A 23,761-nucleotide genomic window follows, 5' to 3' on the forward strand; every position below is an offset into this window, starting at 1 on the left:
TGTACTACCAAATTTTACTCTTTGTACTGGGATAAAGTTCTAAGCAAGTGTGACTATATTATGTCATTTTAACTTCTAAAAATTTTCCAATGTTAAAAAATAGGTTTAAAAAAGCTGAACGAAATAGGCTATGAAGTTTTGCCTCATCACCTATTTATCTCATCCTTCGTCAATCAACTATCATTTCCTCAATTATCTCATTAACTACTTTTTCAGAAATTTTCCTTATCATAATTAACGGCATAAAAAAGGTATATATAAAAAAATGCTACCACTACTCCAACACACAAATTGTTAAGTTACAGAAATTAACATTAAATTTACAGTATTAACTGTCACAGTTCAATTAGCACAACAAAAAAGATATGTTGAAGGCCAATTAAGCAAACTGTGATCCACAAGTGCTGTTACTTTTACCTAATATTCTGATAATTAGAGTTGATAGTGGATTTTATGATAGTAATCCATAATCCAAAGATAAAAATAAAAATAAACTAGATCGATATGAAAACAGTATGTAAGCATAATTTAAAACTAAGTTTTTCTAATTTGTAGAAACTACAAGAAAAAATGAAAAAGAATAAAATTAGAAAAATAAAACTGGCAACAATTGCATAATAAGTTAAAGAGTTTGAAATATCAATCCAATACCTTCAATTGTTCATGCAAATGCATCTTCAATTATGCATAAACAATTCGTTATAGTTTATATAGAATGCCATGTTAAGAAACTTCAATAATTAGTTAGAACTGAAAGTTAATAATACTCGAAAACGTGATCGATGTCGACAATTCCATTGACAAATAATATGAGAACTGCCATTATCCATAAGAAAAAGATGAACTAAATATTTCAAGGACATATCGTTACCGTCAGAAAGTTACAATCACAGCACGCATTATCCAAATCTAAAAATGTTAAGAGTTAATTATCACAAATGGCATGCTTGATTATTGTCAACAGGATAACAGGAAGAATCATACTGTTGAGATCATATACTTTCCCTTTCCTCTTTTAACCCAACTTTTGTAAAACCGATAGTTACAATAATCACACCGGACTTTTAGAGATGAAATTAGCTTTTGAAAAGAATTAAAAGAGTTTATGGGGAAGGTGCATACAGTAAGCCTAATAAGGCTTACTGTTGAATAAGAGTTACATATAATTTCTAAAGTAATTAAATTATTTAGTGATATTTTAGTTCCGGATAACTTGCAAATATCAAATTAGTAAACACCATACGAAATATTAGGAAAAAAAAAAAGTAAAAGTAGAAATGTTCTGTAGATTTTATACGAAACTTCAAACTTCATTCCTAATCGAAGTAAGCAAGATTCAAGGATACTGAATATATTGATTCTTCACATCTTTTTACTTTACTGTTGCAAACCAAGTTCAGTCAGCAACCTTACTAGGTATTTAAGTCATTTGTTCTAAAGAAATGATATTGGAGATCAGCCGTGATAGCATATATGATAGTGCAAAAAATCGATTTATCTGCTTTTATTAATCATAACATAACTGAGAAAATAATAATGACAACTGTGACAATAAAAAAACAGTATTATTCAGTATATTCCAACAAAATTTTCCATAACAAATAGGGGACAACAGCGTGAGAGCTAATCAGGTTTAGTAAAATTTTTAGTAAAAGTACTCGGAATTACCATTCATTCGCACCGGAACTTTTTTATTCTCTAACCACTTAAGACTTAAAACTATTTTTCCAACTAAAAAATAAAACTTCTAGATTCAATAATTACAAACAACTTTATAATAATTATTTCTAAATCGAAAGGTTTGCTTAAGACATCTATTTAGTAACAACACAATCTAATCGACGGGTAGTAATACGAACATATAATTTTTTTAGCGCATCAATTAGCAATCATACATATGAGGCCTAAGGAGCTGCTCTAACAAAACCTTGTCGCCAACTTGCTCCAGAACTGAAATACACGAAAAGCAGTACCTGAAAATATAATACATTAAAACTTGAAAAATGAATCCAACGAATGACATACAGAAAGTCGGTGATGTTTGTAAAAACTACAACACTTCCATGTGCACTATACAAAGTGGTTATAATTATGTTATCTTTGAATTAACTATTTATACTAAGATTCTGTTAATCTTATTATTCAAGATGTAAGTTCTATTCCCCGAAATGAAGACATAAAAAAGCCACAAAATTAAATACTGAAGTACTACTGGAACCAATATCGACAAAACATATTCAAACAAACTTTTCTCCTTCATCTGCACTGTAAGTTGAGGCACATAAAACACATCGTGCTCTATTTGTGGCTGGAGCCTGCACTTTGTTAGCGATACTTAGTATAGTTGTTACGGTACCAGTAAAACCATTCATTACCAAATCGCTTATAAAATCTCTGGAAACTGACTGCAATGACTGCTCATCATCATTAGCTTTTACACGGCTCTTACGTACATTCAAAATGTATCGATCACTTCCCTCGAATCTAAATCAATGGCTTATAGCAAATTATTTGCTAACGATAGAAAAATATTTTGAAAGTATGTTTTTGCATATCATACATTTAATTTTAAAAATTTCGGAAAAACTCATGAATATGACGTGATTCAATAAGTTTATTAAAATAGTAGATGAGATGGTCAAAATAAAATACTAAAACACTATTGGTACCAAACTATCCAACACGGTTATCCATAGTTATTATTCTTAAAACTGTTCATTTTAATCTACGAATTGAAGAACTAAACAAACTTCACAAAAATTAAGGATATAGAAAATAACAAAAAAAATACCGATTGACAAGTGCAATTTCCTTTTCAGTAATTTCCCGAAGTGGACGTATTAGTGTGACATCAGCGTGACGCTTATCAACTACGTTAACCTCATGAAAAACAGAAGGGCCTGAAAACTTGCAAAATATATTATAAGCCGATGTTAACAGATAAGAAACCCAATTCTCATTAAAACTTATAAATCTGCGTTCTAGAGAGTTCCTTGCCTTCTTAAATATATTTTCTTTCCTTTTCTTCAAAATTTTGAAGAAATGTAACAAACCTCTTGCTAAAGCAAGCGATGAAAGAGTTGTTGTGGCTAGTTCATCGGCAGACATAGACAGCATTACTTTATGAACATCTAACTTCTGTGCTATACGAACACATAACATATTTAAGCACAAGTATTCCATTTCCTCTCTAGTCGACGATGACGAACAGGAAGTCAACAGTTGAGCCCACTGTGATATCTGAAGAATCTTTTACTAATAAAAAAAGAAAAATGATACAACAGAAACATTTCAGAAGTCCTACATAATTGAAGGCAGGATGTAAAAACGCCTAGTTGCACGCATTCCAGTAATGATGCACCAGAATTAACAGTAAAAGATGCACGAATAATTAATGAAACCCGGATTGTAAAGATACGGAAATTCCTGTGACCTACTGCATCCCAGAAGTCCGATGACATTCTTAAAAACTAAAAAAAAATATAAAGCATTCATCCCGAGTTCCTTTCAATATAGTGGATGTGTCATAAGTAAAAATTAAGGTTTAGTGAATAGCAAATAAAAATAATCGAGAATCAGGAGTTAGTTTACAAAGATTGTCAGAAAAAGAGAAAAATAGAAAAAGAGTACATGATCGATACCACAAATGCTAGATGTTTGTGGATCACAAATATTGCTTTCGAAGACTGCAGCAATATGAACATATATCCATGGAGCTTCGATACATTGCTTGATAAGTTCTACTTCCTTCTTGATACTACCAATTACTGCTTCATCTGTTTCCTTGAGAAGAACCATTATCTAAACAAATACGACAAATTTGAAAATGAAGATGAAGGAATGATGTAGATTCAAGAAACTTAGAGATATGGAAACTTCCATGTTTCCATTGAATAATGTGCTGCTGATGAAGTGATGATGTTTCATTAATTTTAATACATGCCTAACAAACTGTTCATAAACTTCCTAAAAAGATTCTAATGGTAATCTCAAACCATTTCGCTCATTGCGAAAGGAAAAGTTCTTAAACACAAAGCTTCTCAATTGATATATTCAAAAAATCTGGTAATCCTATCTGTTTGTAAATAAATTATAGTCTGAATTAAGTACATGGAGCACTTACAGTAGGAACAAGTGTAAGTCGTTTATGAGCATCAGCACGCAGACCCTGGCTAACAAGAGACAACAAAAATGCACCAGCGTTAGTTCCATCGTAAACTACTAAGGTCTCACGTTGTTCACCATCCTAAAATGCGGAAAAAAAAGCACACATACCTTGGACATGTTGTTAAATTTATATAAGAAAGAAAAGGTCAACTGCAAATAAGGAATAAAAACCTTTAATGCAAAGTCTAAAAATGAATCAACAGCGAATAGGCTATGCGCTGGAATTTACAGCACCTTTTAATGGAATTTTTGGCATTGCCGGAAGAACTTATTATTCATTTAATCAAAATAACTCTAAATTTAATTATTCAACTGATCGTTGGGACTGCACCAAAGTTCGCTTAAAAATGGACGTCTCAATGAAAATGCTAGAGTTCTCAAAAATATTATGGTTACCCAAATTTCAAAAACAACCTCAGGAATATTAATATTTGGGATGTAGTGGAACAGCACTAACTTTATACAGTCGTCGCTTGCCAATAGCAGAGCTAAACTTATGCTTTACCATCTGAATAAAGCATGACTTGCAGTAAACTGCTTTTTTCGCGTCTGTACTACAAAATGTAGCCATTTGAGGGCATTTCACACATTTTCTCACTTTTGAAGACATTTCACCTGAAAAACAAATCATCCATAACGGATATTGTATTAAATTCTGCAAATCGACACACTTCAGCAGTGATTTTTTAAATCCCTTCAGTATAACTGAGTTTTGTAGAAGATGTAAAGATAACGCATTATACATATCAAATATTTAGTAACTCATACCAACCAAAAACTCCAAGAAATATAGCTTTTTCAGATTTCTTAAATTTTACAATCTTCCTTCGGGACATTCGCTATTCCTTAAAATGCATCACAGATCACAATATTATCACCATGCTTAATTCTTTATAGTTAAACTTTATCAATATTACCGTATCTAATCTTCTGCAATTAAACCTTATTAACACGATCATGCTTAATTCTTTACAGCTAGACTTTACCAATATCACTTTACCAATTTTCAATTGTACCAAAATCCACACTTGCTCCGAACAAGTAACGAACCAGGTATCATGCTACACATTACTTCTGGAATTGGAATTACTTTCGTTTCGCGTTGGCATGGATGCTGATTAATAATTTCAATGTGATTATGTTTGGTTCGTTACTTTCAAAGAGGCGTTAAATGAAATATGTTTAGGTGGATGCATTATTCCTCAAATGCCAATAATAGAATTTCAGTTTAAAGCAAACTTTTTATTTTAATTGGTATTTTCAGAGATATCAAGCAACATATAATCGGGGTAAAAGTTATAATTTTTCTTATTTTAGAAATTGAACTTTTTATTAAATGAATAGCTAGCTTATCAGATGATTTCATTTTTGGAAAGATTCTTTATTGTGACAAAGAAATGGAGTGAATTTATTTGAAATCATGCAAATATGGTCCTGTTCAAAAGCACACAAAATATAGAGCAACGAACAATCATTGTTTACGTGCCAAAACAAGGATAGATTTGAGCTTTTTCCGGTATTTCAAGAGATTTTTATTCATCTCAAATTAGTAAATGGCTTGATATAAACAATTTTACTAATAGCCCCTGATGCGATAGATTTTTTTATCAACTGTTTTGTAAAGACTAGAAGTAAAACCGATCAGTGAACTTTTTAGGAACTAGTCAAGTTCCTAAAAAGACTCCGAAAAATTTTCTTCCCAAACATGAAATAGTCATTGGGAAAAAACTCCTGAAAATAAAACAGTATCGAGCATCAGGTAAGTATAGAAGGAGAGGAGAAATATGCCAAATGATTTAGTATTTTTTATAGTCAGATTATCAGTAGTGGACGGGTTTAAAATTTGCAGTAAAAGGTTAAAATTTACAAATTAAAAATTTACAAAAGCCATATTAGAAAAAGCTTAGCTGATGGACGTATCTGATATCAAAAAAATGATAGCAGGAAAGACGAAAGAAATGCTCCAAGAGTATGAATGATATGATACACTATCATGCAATCAATAAGTTACACAAAAATAACTTTCAAAACATTACACTTTGATTGCAAAGTATTGATGAAACGTCAACTAAATAATTAATATTGTTGGTCTTTACGATTATCGACTTCGGTCGGTTTTGAGGAATGAATTGATGATTTTCGATATGACGTCCCGCTATCACTTACGTTAACACTTATTGTCGAATCTGGCAATATCTCTTGCCTAATTACATAACGGCGTTTTCCAGTGCTAAAATTTAAAAATTAGTTTAAACCTAATTCAATTAATATATAAAAAAATGCAACTACGCAAAAAAAAAAGATACTATATTACCTAGTATCGGTATCACTTTCAGAAGGACCACTTTGAGTTTGAAAGCGTCGTGATGGTGAAACTGATATACGAAAGCGACGTTGATGTTGTTGAGATGTTGAGGAATTGTCCTAAAAGTTATTTTGTTTTATACAGGAGACACTCAACAGGAAATATTTCATAATCAGTTTTACTTGAAAGTATAACCAGTCAAAAGAGTCCGGAAGATTACTAAATGACATTACGTAATATCGATGAAATAAATGATCATTTAATGCAGTTTATATTAATATATGTTAGCATCAAACCCATCCATACATTAGCTTTCAGAAAAAATCTTCGATTAGAACTGTCAACTGCTCGTTCTAATCAATTCTATCGTGAAACTATCTACAGTTAAGTTTTGAACTTTATTAATCAATAATTCTACAGTTTGTTAATTCATATTTTCTCTTTATGCTCATTTCAATCTTCTAGGAACAGAGTTAGATTCTGTTTAGCATAATTTGATCTTAGCACAACAAATGCATGACATATTTTTAAATGAAAATACAAAATAAAAACTTCAAAGTCATCGGTTTTCATGGAAGGTGAATGAGGTGAAATGCTTTTCGTTAGGTGATCATCGCCAAAATCGATCATTGATTTCTGTTGTTGTTGTGAAAATTCGGAGACTTGTGATTGAGCTTCTTTCACTGATGGCCAAGGAACAAATTCATGTTTTATATCTTTGATATTACTTTCCCTGCTCATCAATTTTTGAAATTACTTAAAAAAATTGCTAAGAATATAATAATAATAATCTTAATGTTGGTTATCGCATGATATATTTTGATAGTGTTATGTTACTATTGTTGCAGTCTTAACTTGTATATTTTTACAATGGTATAGGTAATCTTTAAAATATTCTTCCTGATTTAAATACCAATTAAATTATCTATATTTTAAAACAAATGTTATCTTCAAAAAATCAATTCCCATTCGAATAAAAGAATCGAAATTCGGGAATAAATTGGTTACTTTATTGAATTTAATTCAACAATTTGCAAAAATTTCTTACCTTAAACGATTTGTGGAATGAGAAATTTTGGGTTTTTTGGTTTGTGTATCAACAATCTCTGGTATTTGTGGATTAGCACTGAAAATAGTTTGCTTTGTTATGTTTTCGTCTTTTGAAATCGTTGGCGCAAAATGTAGCTGTGAGGTGGGAATGTGAATTTCGCTTGGGCTTGGCGATTGATAATGCATTGATGATCCGTATAGTAGTGCTGAGGATGACTGCATTGCTTTATTCATTTTAGATTCATGTTGTGATGGCTTATTGAACAATGAACTATCGGCCAACCTAAAGAATTTTTTTTTTTTTTTTCGAGAATAAATAAAAAAACAAAGGTAAAACATCGACGAAAAAAAAAAAAAAACGTTGAATGATGTTAAGCATTAAATTATTCTAATTCTAATGAGTAAAATGATTACTTCGTTATTCGTGTGATATTAGTAAGACAAGATAGAAAAAAAAAATTCTAATTTGTACATAAATTTATTAATATAGATGCAGTACCGCAAAATAATTTAAATTAGCATCAAACCGAAAGAATATATTAGTAAGCAATATAATACTCAGAAACTTAAGCAAATATGCGGTTAGATTAATAGTGGTAGTATCACCTATAACATTAATAAAAATAAGCGATTGTTTAAGGAAAAGAATAAAATGTCACAACTTTTTTCTGCCGTTTTTATTCAACCTCAAATCTTATATTTTTTTCGCATATATAATTGTATAATTGTTTTGATATTTCACTTTACGAAAAAAAGATTTTTTTTTCATGCTTCATTAAATATAAAAATTTCTATTAAATATTAAAAGTTGTTCAATGATTGATGTTTAAAAGTAAGACATAAAATCATAAAATAATTTGATAAAAAGCATTATTTTCAAAATTTCTCTTGAATGATAAAATTATACCATTTGCAAATATCATTTAAAAATAAATAGATGATTAAATTTTACACTAGCATAGCAATCATCCATAATGTAGCTAATGAAATTTGATTGAATTCTAAATGAATGAAAGAAGAAATCATAATCATAGTACCAATGCAAATTGCAGAAAGATGACGAATTACTGAATTTGTCGTATGGTGATAGATTTGATAAATGATAGTGACTAAGTGCTGATCGAGAATCACCTCGTCTAATGGATAATGTTGGAAAAAGTACAGTGATAGGATTAATTACTGTACCAGATGAGTCATTTTTTGGCGAAATAACTAGAGAAACCGTTGAACCACGCATTGATTTGGTTAACCGACGCATTAAATTGCTTGAAAAAAGAAAAAAAAGAAGGAGTAAAAAACATAAACAAAAGATTTTTTTTCCACTTTTTTAATATGCAAATTAATTATTTAATTAATACTCCATCAAGCATTAAAAGTTGAAGTAATACATAAAATAGATTAAAAAAATAAAATGTGTACAAATAACATGCAAACTAATAAGTTTAACGGTTTACTAAAATTACAATTCAGTGTATATCATTTTAAAACAAACAAAAAATATTCTACAAAGTGATAGCATAAAATTTTAGATAGAGAAATTATTGAAATGATTGGAATAGATCTTACCGTACTTCCTCTGATGTAGCTTCTTCCACTACATCACTCTCAACATTATAGGATTGTACCTCACTTCTCTCACCATCATTATCATCATTATCACCATTATCATCATTATCATCGTTATCATTATTATCATCAATATTTTGAAACCAATCTTTCACATTGCCATTTGATAGTGGAAATAACTCTTTAGATTCTATTTCACTTTTGTTTCCATTTTCCTCATTCATATTTTTTTCTTGGCTATAAATATTCTGATATAATCATTCATTCAAAGTTCAAATAAATAATAATCATAGCTGAAACAAAATGCTTCCTATTAAGCTTATATCGTTGATTCATCCAACATTCTAACTTTAATATATCTAATAAAGTCAAAGGAAATGAATTATATAACAATCAACTTAGTCAATTTACTAATTATATATCTAGAAATTATAAATGGGCTCAAAATTCAAAATTCATGATGATTAGGTTATCCATTAAAATTAAATTAATTAATGAAACTTAAATGAATGCTAAGAAATAATCAGCAACATTGAGATAAAAAGCTCTATAATCATACCATTTTATGGAATGAAAACGAGCCGCCCCTTTTTTTTTTCGATAATATAAAAGACTAAGTTTTTCATGTTTATTACTTTACCTATTCAATTTGTTGCCTTCTGGTTTACATTATGTTTTCTTATTTATTAGAAATGCTGCTATTAAGCAAAGGAAATTTTCAAAACAGCAAGAATGAAAGTTCATTCTTTTAACTATGATTAAAATATCAGAAATTTTTTGGATCATAATTTAACATTACTTTAAAAAAAAAAAAAACCTGGAAAAAATTAATACGTGATTTGAAACTAAAAAAAGTAATACGTGATTTTTTGTTGCATAGGTTCGAGAATTTCTACAGATTCATGTTGAATTGTTGGTTTTGATAATAGTTGTCCGATTTTCAAATGCTTTGGTGAAACTGACTGCTCAGAATTTGGCGTTGTTATAGCGCTAGTCTCGTCTGTAACGCACAACGATGAATCGTATTCTTGCTGAAAATATATCATACTATTATAAGTAATACTATGTTATTATAAGTAATACTTTAATAAATACTCAACATTAATATTCATATTAGACGTCAAAAGCGAGGCTGGAATATTAATGATTAAAATATAAAAGTGATATTTTGAACAAAAATTAACTATTACGATTAAACACTTCAAAATTTTTAAATAAATAGCATCTATAAAATTTTATTCTTATCAATTACTTTTTTAATGATTAAAAAGAAAGAATTAAAATGAAAAATAAAATTACTCCATTATAATATCGCCATGGTTCTCGTCGTTTTTGCTCAACTAATGGTAAATAGGTAACAACTTGTTTTTTCTTTTGTCGTTTTTGAGAAACTTTTCTCTGTGCAGTACCAGCTAATTCGAATATTTTCTTCTTTTCTTCTGTTCTTTCCTAAAATTTTTTTTAACTTACCTTTTTTTTTCAAAAAAAAAAAATCAAAAAGAAATAACAAATAATGATTGTTTAGAATTTTCTCACATTTTCATGTACTTGAGATATACTAAACAATATAAATATTATTTGTTAGAAATTATTTTTCGACTGATTTAAAATTTTTTCTTTTTTTGGTTGGAAAATTCAGCATTGATCTATTTCACTTATCAAAATAATGATAAACAAAATTTTTTAATCAATGTTCAAGTGCCAAAATAATACTTAGAACATACTATACAAAATCTTTTGTACAAGAAAAGAAGTAATTTTCGCTATTTCACAAATCATTATGATAGAAGTTATTTTTTAATAACAAAAAATGAAAACTTTATGGATAAAACTTCTCATTAATTATCTTTTGTTGTTGTGATAAATCATAATTAGATAATACCTTACAAAATGATATATTAAATTCTAACATGTATAAGCTGCTGCTGAAGGTCATTGTTTGTTTTTCGTAACCCACGTACTAATGATACTAAGAAATAAATGATTAGCCTGAAATTATTTTACTTATTTTTTTCCTCCATTCTGTGCTAACTTTCATTGAATAATAGATGTAATTTTGAATTAGATATGATTTCTTTTTTCTTTTTTTTTGGTAGAAAAAGATGTTTTTACTTTTTTTTTTGGAATGATAGAAAAAGACGACAATGATAAATCTTCCATTTAATATCAAATACTGCAATTTATCTACCAAAATGCAATGATCATACAACTTCTAAATTATCATAAGTCGACAAAAATATTGATTGAAATATATATATATATATACATATATAACAATATTAGCAATAAAAGAATAAAGTTGTAGAGCTAAAGTAATTAAGTTTATTTTATATTTTACATTAATAATAAAATTTTTAATGATAAATTAATAAATTTTTAACTTAATAATAATTTTTTTTTTGGCAGCAATAAATTTTAATAATAAAAATTTCGATAAATTTTTATGACAAATTTTTCGATCAAAAAGAAAAAAACAAAAAGATTACATGAGAAGTAGAAGAACTGGTATAACAACACCTGGCGAGGCAATATATCTGAGCCAATTTATCACTTTGCTATCCAATCGACCTTCTAACATTTGTGTTAGAACGTAGTAAAATCTAGTATAGCCACTAAAAATAAAACAATTCGTACTTTTTTTTTGTAATTATTTGATGAGAAAATTATTTTATTAGAATAGAAATATACAAATATTAATCTATCATTTGATAAAGTAAAAAATCTAACGCCTAAAATAAATGAAAATTTTTATCATTTATTTAGCATAGCATAAAAATTTAATCATACTTTAATAATTAAACTGATAATGCAATAGTTTCATATACTCGAATATTAGCAAATAATTCTCTTTTTGATTAAATCAAAAATTAAAAAGCAAATTTTTAATGATATTATTGAAATTTTCCGATCGTATTAGTAAAAATTTTTGATAATATCAAGAAAAAAAAAATATTATCCTAATAAATCTAATAGAAACATTAAGATTTTAAGAAATTAAAAAATATAAACAAACGCAAAAGGTCCACATGAAGAAGATGGTTTCTTGGAAGCAATCACATAACCAACAGGTAATGTACAAAGTAATAGCCAAAGAAGTAATACCATTAAATAAAAATTACTAGATCTGAATTTAAAAAAGTATTTATTTTTCTTCTTTGATAACAAAAAGTTATTTGTAAATAGTATGTTGTAAATGAATACAAAGAAAAGTAACTTTATCAAACACTTCCATTCCATCTTCCTTTTTTTTTTATTTTTGTTTTTGTTTTTTGAAATGCTGAATAAATCTGGCAAGCAAATGTTTATTCTAGAGTCAAAATTTTTATTAAGTAATTGAATTAAATAATATTATCTCAATGCTGACAATTTATACTAGATACTAGAAACTTATGTTATTGAATTATTATTCTTCTTACAAAGGTATACTTAAAATATGTATATATTATAATTTAATACTTAATTATTTATACATTATGCTCTCAACAAATTCTGCAATACATCTTTCAAGTATTTCATAACATAAAAGTTGAAATTTTATGGTTATATAACCTTGGAAAAAAAAACTGCAAAAAAAAGAGAAACCTTGAAGCGCGAAATATTTCACGTGCAGGTACATTACATGTCATACATGCCCAACCTCGAATATACATCAAAACGATTAATTTAAGATTATTTAATGCAGGTAATAATGGTGCAAAAAATAATCCAAGCCATACCATACCTTGATTATTAATAATATGAAGTACATTTTCTGCTACCTTAAATTCTCCATACTCAGGCTGAAATACTATTGCATTAGCTATACCATTTAAGAATTACTTCTTTCTTAGAGAAATGAAAAAAAAAAATTTTGTTTCTTTTAATAATATTATTCATTGCATATTATAATTTCATTATTAGAGTAACAAAGAAAATCAGTAAGTGATATACTTCATTATGGAAATATAAATTGAAATCTAAATAACATATAAACTGAAATAAATAAATTGAAATAAATCTGATAAACTGAAATAATAAATCGAAATAAATTAAAATCTATATATATATATATATATATATATATATATGTAATTTGATTATTTCATTAGGCATTCGTTGAAAATTTTTAATTGTTTATAATGATATGATAACTTGATAACAAATTATAAAGTGTTTACAATCTATATTATATAGCCTCAATTTTTTTCGGCTTAAACTATTCAATGCAGTATAATAATTAGTTTCATTAGTCAAATTAATTATTGAAAAGAAATATAAAACAAACAAAAGTAGTTTCCATATTCCAACACCACCACGAATTACAATATTTAATCCATAAATCACGAAAGAAATCAATAATGAATATAGATGCAATAGTTATTATAAGATCCATTGTGACTAATTTTGCAATCTCCTAAATATAAGAATTAAATTAAGAAATTCACTTAGTAAAATATTAACAATGTTAATAACTATCAGTAATAGAAATGATAACAGTGATTAATTACCTGCCCAATCATTGTTTCCCAACAAAAATTAGTTCCTATTTCTGCCTCATCAATGGTTATACTTGCTTGCTTTCGAGCTTGATAAAGTGTCCTATTATTAAACGCATCATTTGATACTGCAAAAAAAAATCTCTTTACATTTACCTCATACCTTTTTTTAGTATAGAAATTAACAAAGCTTCTTTAAAAATTTAAAACTTAAAAAAAAAATAACAACATTGAAGTATATTCAAAAACCAAATAAAAAATTGCGATGCATATCAAAAAAATCAAGAGATTTAAAATGAAAATTAATTTGGTCGAAACTTAAAGATTAAAAAAACCGATTAAATATTAAAATTCGAAAATAAAATTAACGCAGAAAATATCAGTCACAATTTTTAAATTTTATTTTTATTTGATAATTTAATATAGTAAGAAACTCCAAGCTATGTTGTAAAAGTTAATATCAAAAAAAAAATTGGTTTCAATACATTTCATGATACAAACCTTTAAAATATCTATCATCAACAATTATTTTTCCGGATTCATTTGATGAAATCTTCTGCTCTGATATCCCTTCCGCCATTCGATCTACAGCAATCACTAGCTGAAATAAAATAAATAAAACTTTAACTCCTCAATTTTGTCATCAATTTCCATTCAGTAATAGCTTTTAATTTGTAAATGAATTTTTTTGTCTAATTATTTTAATTAATATTATTTTAACTAATACTATCCTGATGCAATAACAATTATCATCTTTTAGAATGAATTAATAATAATTAAACTAAAATTAAATTAAATTCTTGGCAAGAATACAGGAACTGCAGAGCGAAACTTTGTTATATATAATTTAAAATATCTTATATGTAGCAAAATAATACCAAATTAGAATTATATATATCATCCTACAGCATATTTTCATTAACTTCATGACATTCTAAATAATATAACAAATTTTCTCGTTGTAATTTTTATATTCTTGCTAAGAAATTAATTTAATTATTAGTTCATCTTATTGATTTTGTTTTTGTTAAACTATTCATGCTATAACGTTAGTATTTTGTTAAATGAATCCATAACTAATTATTATATTACTTTCATCATATCTATATCCAATTATATTTCATTTACAGAAGTGAAAATACACTAATCTATTATCATTTCAATTATTCACAAATATTATGAATATGCACCATTGTGTCATTATCTGTGGTGGAATTGGAAGATGTTACGATTGTTTCATTTTCATTCATTTTATCAGATATTATAGGGGCAATCGTATAATTTTCCTGGATTATATCAGCTGAAATTTTATCAGTTCTTAAATTATATCTTCAAATATCTATGAGAGATATAAGTGCTTTTGTATCACTGATATTAAATTTTAAAATTACACCAATTTTCACTTTTTTAAAAAAAAAAAGTATTTTTTAATGATCATAAAAGAATCTTTTTTTTTTTTTTTTTTTTAAAAAAAAAGAAAGATTTATCATTTAATAAGTTACCTTTTGAATCAAACGTTATAATTGGAGCAGAAGTTGTTTTTATAAATATTTTGGCTGGTTTTGGTCTTCTTTTATTACTCCATGGAATCCGTGCCTTCGTTTTTGCGACAATTTTTGATGAATCTTGTGACGATGTATCTACTGTTGTTGCTGCTGCTGTCGTTAAGATCATAGTTTTTGGTGATTGCCATATTGATTGTAATTGCCAGTGTGGGCCTAATTCCTAGAAATAATATGGGAAATATTTAAAAAATTTTTGATTTCAACTTTGAATTATGGATTAATGATTGATAAAAAAATTGATTGATATAACTTGTAAATAAATAACTATTTAATCATAAATACATTTGCGAAGAAAACAATATTTTTTTGTACAGCAACAGAGTCATAATGTGATTCTATCTAAAAAAATATGTGCAGTTCACATACGTATATTAAAAATATGTACAGTGTACTTACGTATGTAAAAAAAAATATAAATACATAACAGTATGAAAAGAAGGAAAAACAAAAATGCATACGGTAAGGACACTGGTATTTAAGGTTGGATTAGGTGGAAGAGGTGGGATTGGAAAAGTTGGGAGTGACGGTGGACCAATTCGTATTGCTTGAAATCTTCCTTGTTGCCATGGATAACTTTTATTAGCTAGCAATGCACTTGGATTATTTAAACCAATAGGACCATAATGTGATTCTACCTAAGAAAGACGGATACATATTTAAAATACTATTGAAAAATTTGATTAAAAATATGTACAGTTTACGTACGTGTATTAAAAATACGTATACGTATAATTACATAATGTAAATTATGGATATATGAAAAAAATTTTTTGTGATTTAATTGAATTAGATAAAAGAAATAAGGATGAATCAAAATGATAGATTCAATTTCCAATTAATGAATCACTGACACTTTTATTTTTTTTTTTCTTCAGAAATTTTTTGAATCTATAGCTCACACATAGTGAAATTAGAAATGATAAAATTATGAACTAACTATGGTACCAGCCGGAAATTTAGCTGATGATTTTATATTATACAATGTTTGACGTTTTTGACGTATTTCATCCTTAGTAAACGATGATTTTTGGTACAGATTGGAGAAACGTTCTAAAGATGTCTTAGCAAACATATTAGCTTGTTCAGTATTAACAAAATTACGACTGTGAAATTTGGTTGATGTCGAATATTGCTGCTCATCATGAAGAAACTGCAATTAAAAATATTTAGTTTACAAGTTGCATTTGAAATTTCAAATTAGGAGAAGAAAAAACCTTTTTTATTCGTTTGAAAAATGTTGGAAAGATTAAAAATAAGAAAATAATGAAATATAGCAATTTTATCCTGCTTTTTTTTTCTTTTTTTTTTTTCAAAATTATACAAATGTAATGATAATAATAATATTCTGATGGACTGATTTTCTTTATTATCACAAAATTTATCATTTACCATAGAAAATACTGATAAGAATTAATGAATGAGATGAATGTTTGACAAATTATCTCAAAAGAACAAAATAAATGAGATCATTCTATTGAAATGAAAAATAGAAAGACGAATACCATAGCATTTTGCTCGTTAATAATTTTCATCAATTCATCATCACGAATTTTATCAAGCTTTTCAAATAGGGCTATGATAAATGTAATATAGTTGAGCACATAGAGAACCAAAACTCTAAATTGTCTTATTTATCAATTTCAAACATATCTTATTCCATCCACATAAACAATAAAAAATAATGAAACTTATCAGCTTACATATAAATTTATCACTCTAACCTTCAGTTTTAATCATTGTAATTTCATTTATGCTTCTGAAAGTGATAGTAAGAAAGTCATTAATTTTTCACATATTTATTTATTGTTTTTTTTAAAGAATTTAAATTATTTTATTGCCAAAAATATTTTAATAATTTCAACAATTTCGGACATTCATGAGAAATTTTTCTGTAATTTTATATTTTTTTTTCATTTTTTTAAAAAATATAGAAGTCAAACTTAAGTGTTAGGTATAATCACTAACGCTATTAATGAATTGTGATTGTTTCATACCTTGTTAAATGTGCTCGAAGCGCTGTTCGTGGATGATATCTTTCAATTTGACCGATAAGATCAAAAATCATTGGAAAAACATTGGTTATGGTGGCAATTATTGTGGGTACCTACACACTACCAAAATATTTGCTTAATTCAAGAAAAGCAACAAATTTCGTTTTTATACTAAAAGTACTTTACTAATATACTTGTGATAAGAAATTGATTGACATTCTAATGATAACACCTCACTTTCGAAGTTAGAAAGAAACTTTTGATAAAATTCAAACGGTGAAAAAATAACTCGAACTACTAATAAGATTCCAATCATTCCTGCTACTACAATAATATTTCTTACTATTTTAGAAAGTAATAGTATAAATCTAAGAATAATTAAATATGAAAAATTATTAAGAAACATTTTATTATCATTTTGAAATTAAAAGAGACTTGATTCTTTGTGAATAAATTGCCAGTTTTCTCGACTGTTTCTGATGTCTGAACAGCAAATGAGATCGTATAAATGGAAAATGCAAGCATTGCTAGAATGATAGCATTCGCTATTACACGAGCCAAGAAAAGTAACGGTTTAAATTTTTTCTCCGAGTTTACTCGACATTCCATAATTGATTCCTATAATATATGCAAATATATTATCAAATAAATTAGTTTAAATCTGAAGAAAAACAATCCAAATGAAAATGAATAAATTTCATTTGTAGAGCGAAGTAAACAGATAGACATACTCTAAGTTTGATGACAATAGCCATAGCAGTATTACTGGCTGTTTCGCTATTACCGATCGTATAGTCCCAACCGCCAAATAACTTCCAACTGAATATGTACTGATCCGTTTTTTTATCTGATAATTTACTTAAGCGAGCGTTCATTGCCATTCTGTAAAAAAGAATCGTTAAAAATATTTCAATCTAAATTTCCTCTTCCCATATTTTAATCTAATTCATGCTCATTTTAAGAAATGCTAAGTTAATCAAAGAATTTTCACACTAAAAAAATTTAGCATTTTGGAAAATAAAAAAAAAAAAATTTTTTTGAGTCTTATTTAATTGCTTTCTTCAAGTTTTGCTATATAAATTATATAAGCCAATTAAGCTTTTCAATTTTTAATTAAAAACTGGAAACTGGATTCGACATATATCAAACTCTGTAAATCAAAGTTTTTAACTAAAGACTTCAATTAAATTAAAAACTTTTTTCTCAAAAAAAAAAAAAGGAAAAAGAAAAAGTTTTACAGACTTCTTTTAATTACTGTATCATTTACAAAAATTATTACCTTTCTCCAAAAATATTAAATTTTTAGAGAAACAAATAAAAAAAAAAGAATGCTAACTTCCTAAGGATTGCAAAGCAGCTATATCCGAATACAAATAAAGTAATGATAAAATAAGCTAGTGGTACAGCATATCGTACCCGTGCTCCAACAAATTCATCATTACTGTAATAACCGTAGAATAGTGGTGAATATTTAAGATAGCCCTGCAATAACGAAAAATGTAATGTGATGTGTTGAATAATCATTCATTGATATGATATGATAGTGAATGTAAATTGTTTATTCATAAGTTTGAGGAAAGGAAAGGATTTTAAGTTTTATAATAATTCCATTCATTGCATTTTGCTAACTTAATCTTTGGATTCATTTCAAATCACAAAAATTTTCAAGTTCGAACTACGAAATTCTTCAAAATTATCAAATTAAAATAAAAAAATTTAAGGAATAATCAAAAAATAATCTATTTTATTATGTCTTCTAAATGTTACATTAAGTGCTTTTTTTTTTATGATAATATATTACCAATGAACGATTATAGAGCTACAATTATATTATAGAATTGTATAGTTTACGAAAATTCTAACTTTTGAGGAAATTAATTGGCCTAATTGGCCAAGCATCATTTTTCTAAGAAGATGATAATGTCAATAATAAACAAGAAAGTACATCAAAATTTGAGACGACTTGTAATTCATCCGCATGTACTAATTCTTGTGATGGAATAATTTTCCTTGATGCAGTACGATTCATGCGATTCGGATCTGCTGCAGCGTCCGCTAGCATCTGCAAATAAGTCGAAAATTAATGAAAATTTATTTTCATATTATTTCTTCCAGCTAAAGTGCTGATTAACGTTTCCACATAATGTTTTCAAGTAATGTAGCATCTTGTACTCACGTGTTACTTTGATTATTATCATAAACAAAAAAGCATTCTACAATGAAAAATTGGGTCATTTTCTTAAGGCTTCTCTGTTTATTCAGTTTAAAATATAATGAATTAAGGAATTCACTGTTATTAACTTAATTTAGAACTGCATAATATAAAAGGAATTAAATATTGAAGTTATTTCACTAATATCAGCAAAAAAAAAAAGGCTAAAAGAAAACCTCTGGAATGACGATGAATGAGATTATAATTAAGGTAATTATCAAATTTACGTAAACAATCCAACGAAGAAACGTGAAGTATGAGGATACCACAGATCCAAAATGACCTAAAATAAACGATAACTTTAAAGGTTTTGTTAAGCAAAACTATTTATTAGAATATATAGATGAGATTAAAAGAATTTGGTAGAATGCATGGTTAAATTTTAACTTTAACTTAAAGAACATACTTTCAATGCGTTTAATTTTAGCTTCCCATGGTATTAAGTAAATTTTGACGTTATCAGCCCAGCGACAGAATGCACCCCATCTTTTCTTCAATTCCACTTTTAATAAGTGTGTCTTAGATACCCGTGATTCGTGTTGCGCCACATATTTCTGCGCTAATCTATTAAAAAAAAAAAAAGAATAATTGAAGCAATTTGAGTTTGGGTTAGATATTGAAATGTCAATATTTATGATTAATTAAAAATAATAGCATAACAATGAGAAATTTTTAATCACTTTTCCATTTTTCTCAAATTATGATACTAATGATATGAATGATCAGTTCGTTTAAAAAATCAAAAGTGGATTCTAAAATTCCACTTATCTCCTACAACTCTAAGTAGAAGTTACTTATAAACAACCATTCGTATTTTGAGCTTTCTTCATTTTAATTTATTGATATATTAATACAATTTGAAAAAAAAATTTCTTTTTCAAAAACTTTATGAATTATTAAGCATCAATAATTAACAGTGAGAACTGATGAGAGCTTAAAAAAAAGCATTAATTAATTCATTCAGAATGATATTAATGTAAAATAACATTTTTATTCAAGTTCGGTTGTAAAAAATCATAGAAATACGTAGTTTTTCACCTAGAAATAGTGTTAAATTTTTATTTAAAAAAAATAAATAATAACAATATAAACTTAGAGGAAAAATTTTAATCTAATATTTTATACATCAATTTTCAAGCTTTTTTTATTTGAAATAACTTTATTTATAATGCTATAACTAATCATGACTATATATCTTGAATAATTGTTATTATAAAAAAAAAAATATCAACCATAAAACTCATAGTACCGTACTTGTTAGTTTTTTTAAATTTTTTAATTTAATGATAAAACTGAACAAAAAATGACAATTGCTAAAATAAGAACTTTTTGCAATATTTTTTTAAATCTTATTTTATAATATCTTATCAAAAGTTGATAAAATTTAAGAAATAAAATGAAATGAATATGCTAATTACCGTAAAGTTCGTCGCTTACGATTCATATTCCATGGCTGACAACGTAATTTTCCAATTACTTCTTTTTTCTCTCGGATTTTGTCCAATAATACTTGGCGACTCATTGGCTGATTACTCTCTTCTGATTCCTCTTCTTGGTATGGTTCATTTGTGTATGCTGCTGGCTTAAGAAATTCTCCGGTTTCCCTAAAATATTAATTTGCATAACAATTTCCTCCATCTAATCTTTAAATTCAATATGTTAACTTCTACCCATCCGTAATCACCACAATTTTTTATGCTAATAATAATAATAGTAATTTCTTCTCTTTGAGATACGAATAATGATTCGTCAACATTTTTACAAATAGCATACCTAAACTTCATGTTCATTTCAAACAATCATTGTTAATTTGAACAAACGGGTTTAATGAACAGTAATTGCCGTATTGATTAAATTGCATTAACTTATCAGAGAAAGGACGATATTGATAGGATGACAGTGCCAATAATATTAATAAAATAATTCGATGATTATCAGATTAAAAATTTTTCTTTAAAATCAATTAATTGAAAGCAAATTATTTAATCTAACGTTGTCTTTAAGATTTATTTCATGGAATCGCTAGGATAAATTCATTTATTAAACTCACACTTACTCGTTGTTCAAAAAAAACAAATATCAGGTGCTGATAGTTCTTTTGTCTTTGTTACTTTCAAATTTCATTTTCTTTATTATAATTAATACACTCACTTAATAATTGTATGTTCTAACTCAGACTAAATTTCTTTCCCCTTCTTTCTAAATATGGTAACAAACATTATGATTTAAATATGAATTCAAAATTTTTAGCTTAATTTAAATATTTAATTGTGTCTTCTCAATTACCTAAAAACCACATAATTTTTATTGAATTACGATGATGATAATTCCATATTCCTTTTTTTTTTGGGAAGTTTTCAAAAAAAAAAAAAAAAAAAAAAAACAAATAAACTTTTACTAATTAATGATGAAAATGTAGTAAAAACTAACATATCGATAGTGGTTGTTGACAAGGATTGATTGTTAAATTTTAATGAAAAGCATTCTTTCTTTGCTCCCTCCCAAACGTACTTCACAGCTGTTACTTGTAACAAGCGTTGTGTATGTACTGAGATACAGGTTTAATGGTAGGACTCGACTGATAACAATTTAAAATGTTAGTAAGAAGCAAATACTATTATTAAATTTATATCTAACAATTTAAGCAAATGCTATCGAAATAATTAACAGGCATTATTTAACTCCTAGCTTTATTACACTCATTTATTGCGACAATATTGTATCCATATTTTGACATAGCTTATTATCATTATCGTTATCAACCAGAAGCAATAACAGTAGTATTAGTAACAGCAAAAAAAAAAAAAAAAAAATTGAGACGATCACGAAATTCGATAATCGTAGCTATAATTGATAATAATTGTGTTAAAAGAAATAGCTTACTGCTTTTTGCTTTCTGTCGATTGTTTAACTGATGGACGTGAAAGACGCTGGATCAATCGATTTGGATGCGAACTACCTCGGCGAAAAATTGTTACCAAATCCGAAAAAACGGAGCCCCGACGTACGCTAGGTCGTGCCAGTAATGCTGGAGGTAGTACAGCAGATGCATCACCAACACCAATACTCATAATTCAAATTATGATAATAGTAATGATAGTGAAATATAGGATGAATGACTGATGACCATATTTATCTTGCCAATGATATGACGTATCTGACGTATCAATGTAATAATAACGAATATAGGACGTTACGTAGAAGACTGAATTACTAAGCAGGATAAATTCTTTTGATCATGATCGATTTGAGCCCATTAAAATCATTAATCTTCACCTATGGAGCTTTATTGCATAATTATTTTGAAAATAACAGATCGCATCAACATCAAATATATTTGGGAATTACAGTGGATAAGATTTGAGATAGATTGGAATTCAAAAATTTTTGAACATTTTTAGTTGTAAATCACTAGTCAACCGAATAAAATTTTTAAATAATTTTCTAAACTACAAGAAAATAAAAAAAAATTCTGAGTATACCAACTGAAGTTTCAAAAAAAAAAAAAAAAAAAAACTCTAAAAAAAACTTGAAATGCAACATCTGTGATATTTCATTCCACTTTAAAAGTAATAAGAATTGGATTTGTTGAAACTTGGTGAATGAATTCCAAAGCGTTGTTGCTGAAGAAACCGGACGTTGACAGGTTATTGATACAAAGTTCCATTTATCAAGAGCTGAATTGTGAATTTTGAAAAAAAAAAAAGATAGTAGTGATGGGATTGGAACAATTGAAGGCATAAAGTTATCATCTACTAGCTAAATGCTGAAGCTTTTAAGATTTGAAAATATGTCGAAGAGAAGACGTTAAAAAGCATCCGAAGTTATTGACAAGGATTGTTTCATGTACTTATGGAAGAAGACCGATGATAGGATATGTTAACGACATTTGCGCAATAACAGAATAGCTAAATAGCCTTATAATCCTAATGATGTATAAAACTTGTAGCACATGATCTCTCAAAAAGCAAAAATATTTGTAAATTTGAATCATTAAATAAAAAATAAAAAATTTAGTTAGAGATAAATAACAAAAATATTCTGATAATCGGGTGCATAAAGGATCGAGAATGCGAGAAAAGACAGTATTAAAAAGAAGGAAAAATGGAGTGAACAAGAATATGACAAGGAAAGGAAAGCTTTTTGGAACAGCTGGTGATTAATTAACATTGGAAATGCAGCAATCATTGTTTCGCTAATCATTCTATCACAAACAACTCATTAAAAAAAAAAAAAAAATATATTTTCACATTTATATTATTCCCCAGCTGCATTATGAGCAGTTGATATAAAATAAGAAAACACTGCAACCAATAATAGATATAGCAATAATTATTGCTATATCTTATCAAATAAGATTAGAAGAATAAAACTGAGTAATGAATAAATTTTGCAAATGAATTAGCTTAAAATAAAAATTCAAAAAAGCA

At 27.1% G+C, this 23,761-nt stretch overlaps 2 protein-coding genes across 3 annotated transcripts; both read right to left on the minus strand.

Annotated features, from left to right (window-relative positions):
- Positions 1 to 1,882: 1,882 nt before the first annotated feature.
- Positions 1,883 to 4,777, minus strand: Bma-tut-2 (Uncharacterized protein; the record flags this gene model as incomplete). The annotated part of the gene is made up of 7 exons (XM_043074881.1): positions 1,883 to 1,973; positions 2,248 to 2,484; positions 2,792 to 2,900; positions 3,054 to 3,240; positions 3,631 to 3,801; positions 4,124 to 4,246; positions 4,625 to 4,777. 7 exons carry the CDS (start codon positions 4,775 to 4,777, stop codon positions 1,883 to 1,885), a joined length of 1,071 nt encoding a protein of 356 aa, XP_042930815.1.
- A 1,466-nt stretch (positions 4,778 to 6,243) lies between these two features.
- On the minus strand, positions 6,244 to 22,402 carry Bma-tmc-1 (Transmembrane cochlear-expressed protein 2, putative; the record flags this gene model as incomplete). 2 transcript variants are annotated; one of them, XM_043074882.1, is made up of 29 exons in its annotated part: positions 6,244 to 6,397; positions 6,482 to 6,591; positions 7,025 to 7,205; positions 7,521 to 7,805; positions 8,560 to 8,787; positions 9,089 to 9,325; positions 9,950 to 10,119; positions 10,388 to 10,537; positions 10,999 to 11,077; positions 11,575 to 11,700; positions 12,102 to 12,212; positions 12,671 to 12,867; positions 13,353 to 13,481; positions 13,576 to 13,691; positions 14,065 to 14,164; positions 14,754 to 14,863; positions 15,066 to 15,288; positions 15,587 to 15,763; positions 16,066 to 16,278; positions 16,631 to 16,745; positions 17,123 to 17,232; positions 17,555 to 17,737; positions 17,851 to 18,001; positions 18,456 to 18,601; positions 19,065 to 19,181; positions 19,508 to 19,614; positions 19,738 to 19,895; positions 20,750 to 20,935; positions 22,215 to 22,402. In XM_043074882.1, the coding sequence occupies 29 exons, from the start codon at positions 22,400 to 22,402 to the stop codon at positions 6,244 to 6,246; spliced, it is 4,557 nt and encodes a 1,518-aa protein (XP_042930816.1). The 2 variants fall into 2 exon arrangements, with proteins under 2 accessions (XP_042930816.1, XP_042930817.1); XM_043074883.1 differs by lacking the exon at positions 8,560 to 8,787.
- Between the last annotated feature and the right edge of the window lie 1,359 nt (positions 22,403 to 23,761).

The sequence above is a fragment of the Brugia malayi genome, assembly GCF_000002995.4.
Source record: "Brugia malayi strain FR3 genome assembly, contig: Bm_v4_ChrX_scaffold_001, whole genome shotgun sequence".
In the NCBI taxonomy this organism is placed as follows: domain Eukaryota; kingdom Metazoa; phylum Nematoda; class Chromadorea; order Rhabditida; family Onchocercidae; genus Brugia; species Brugia malayi.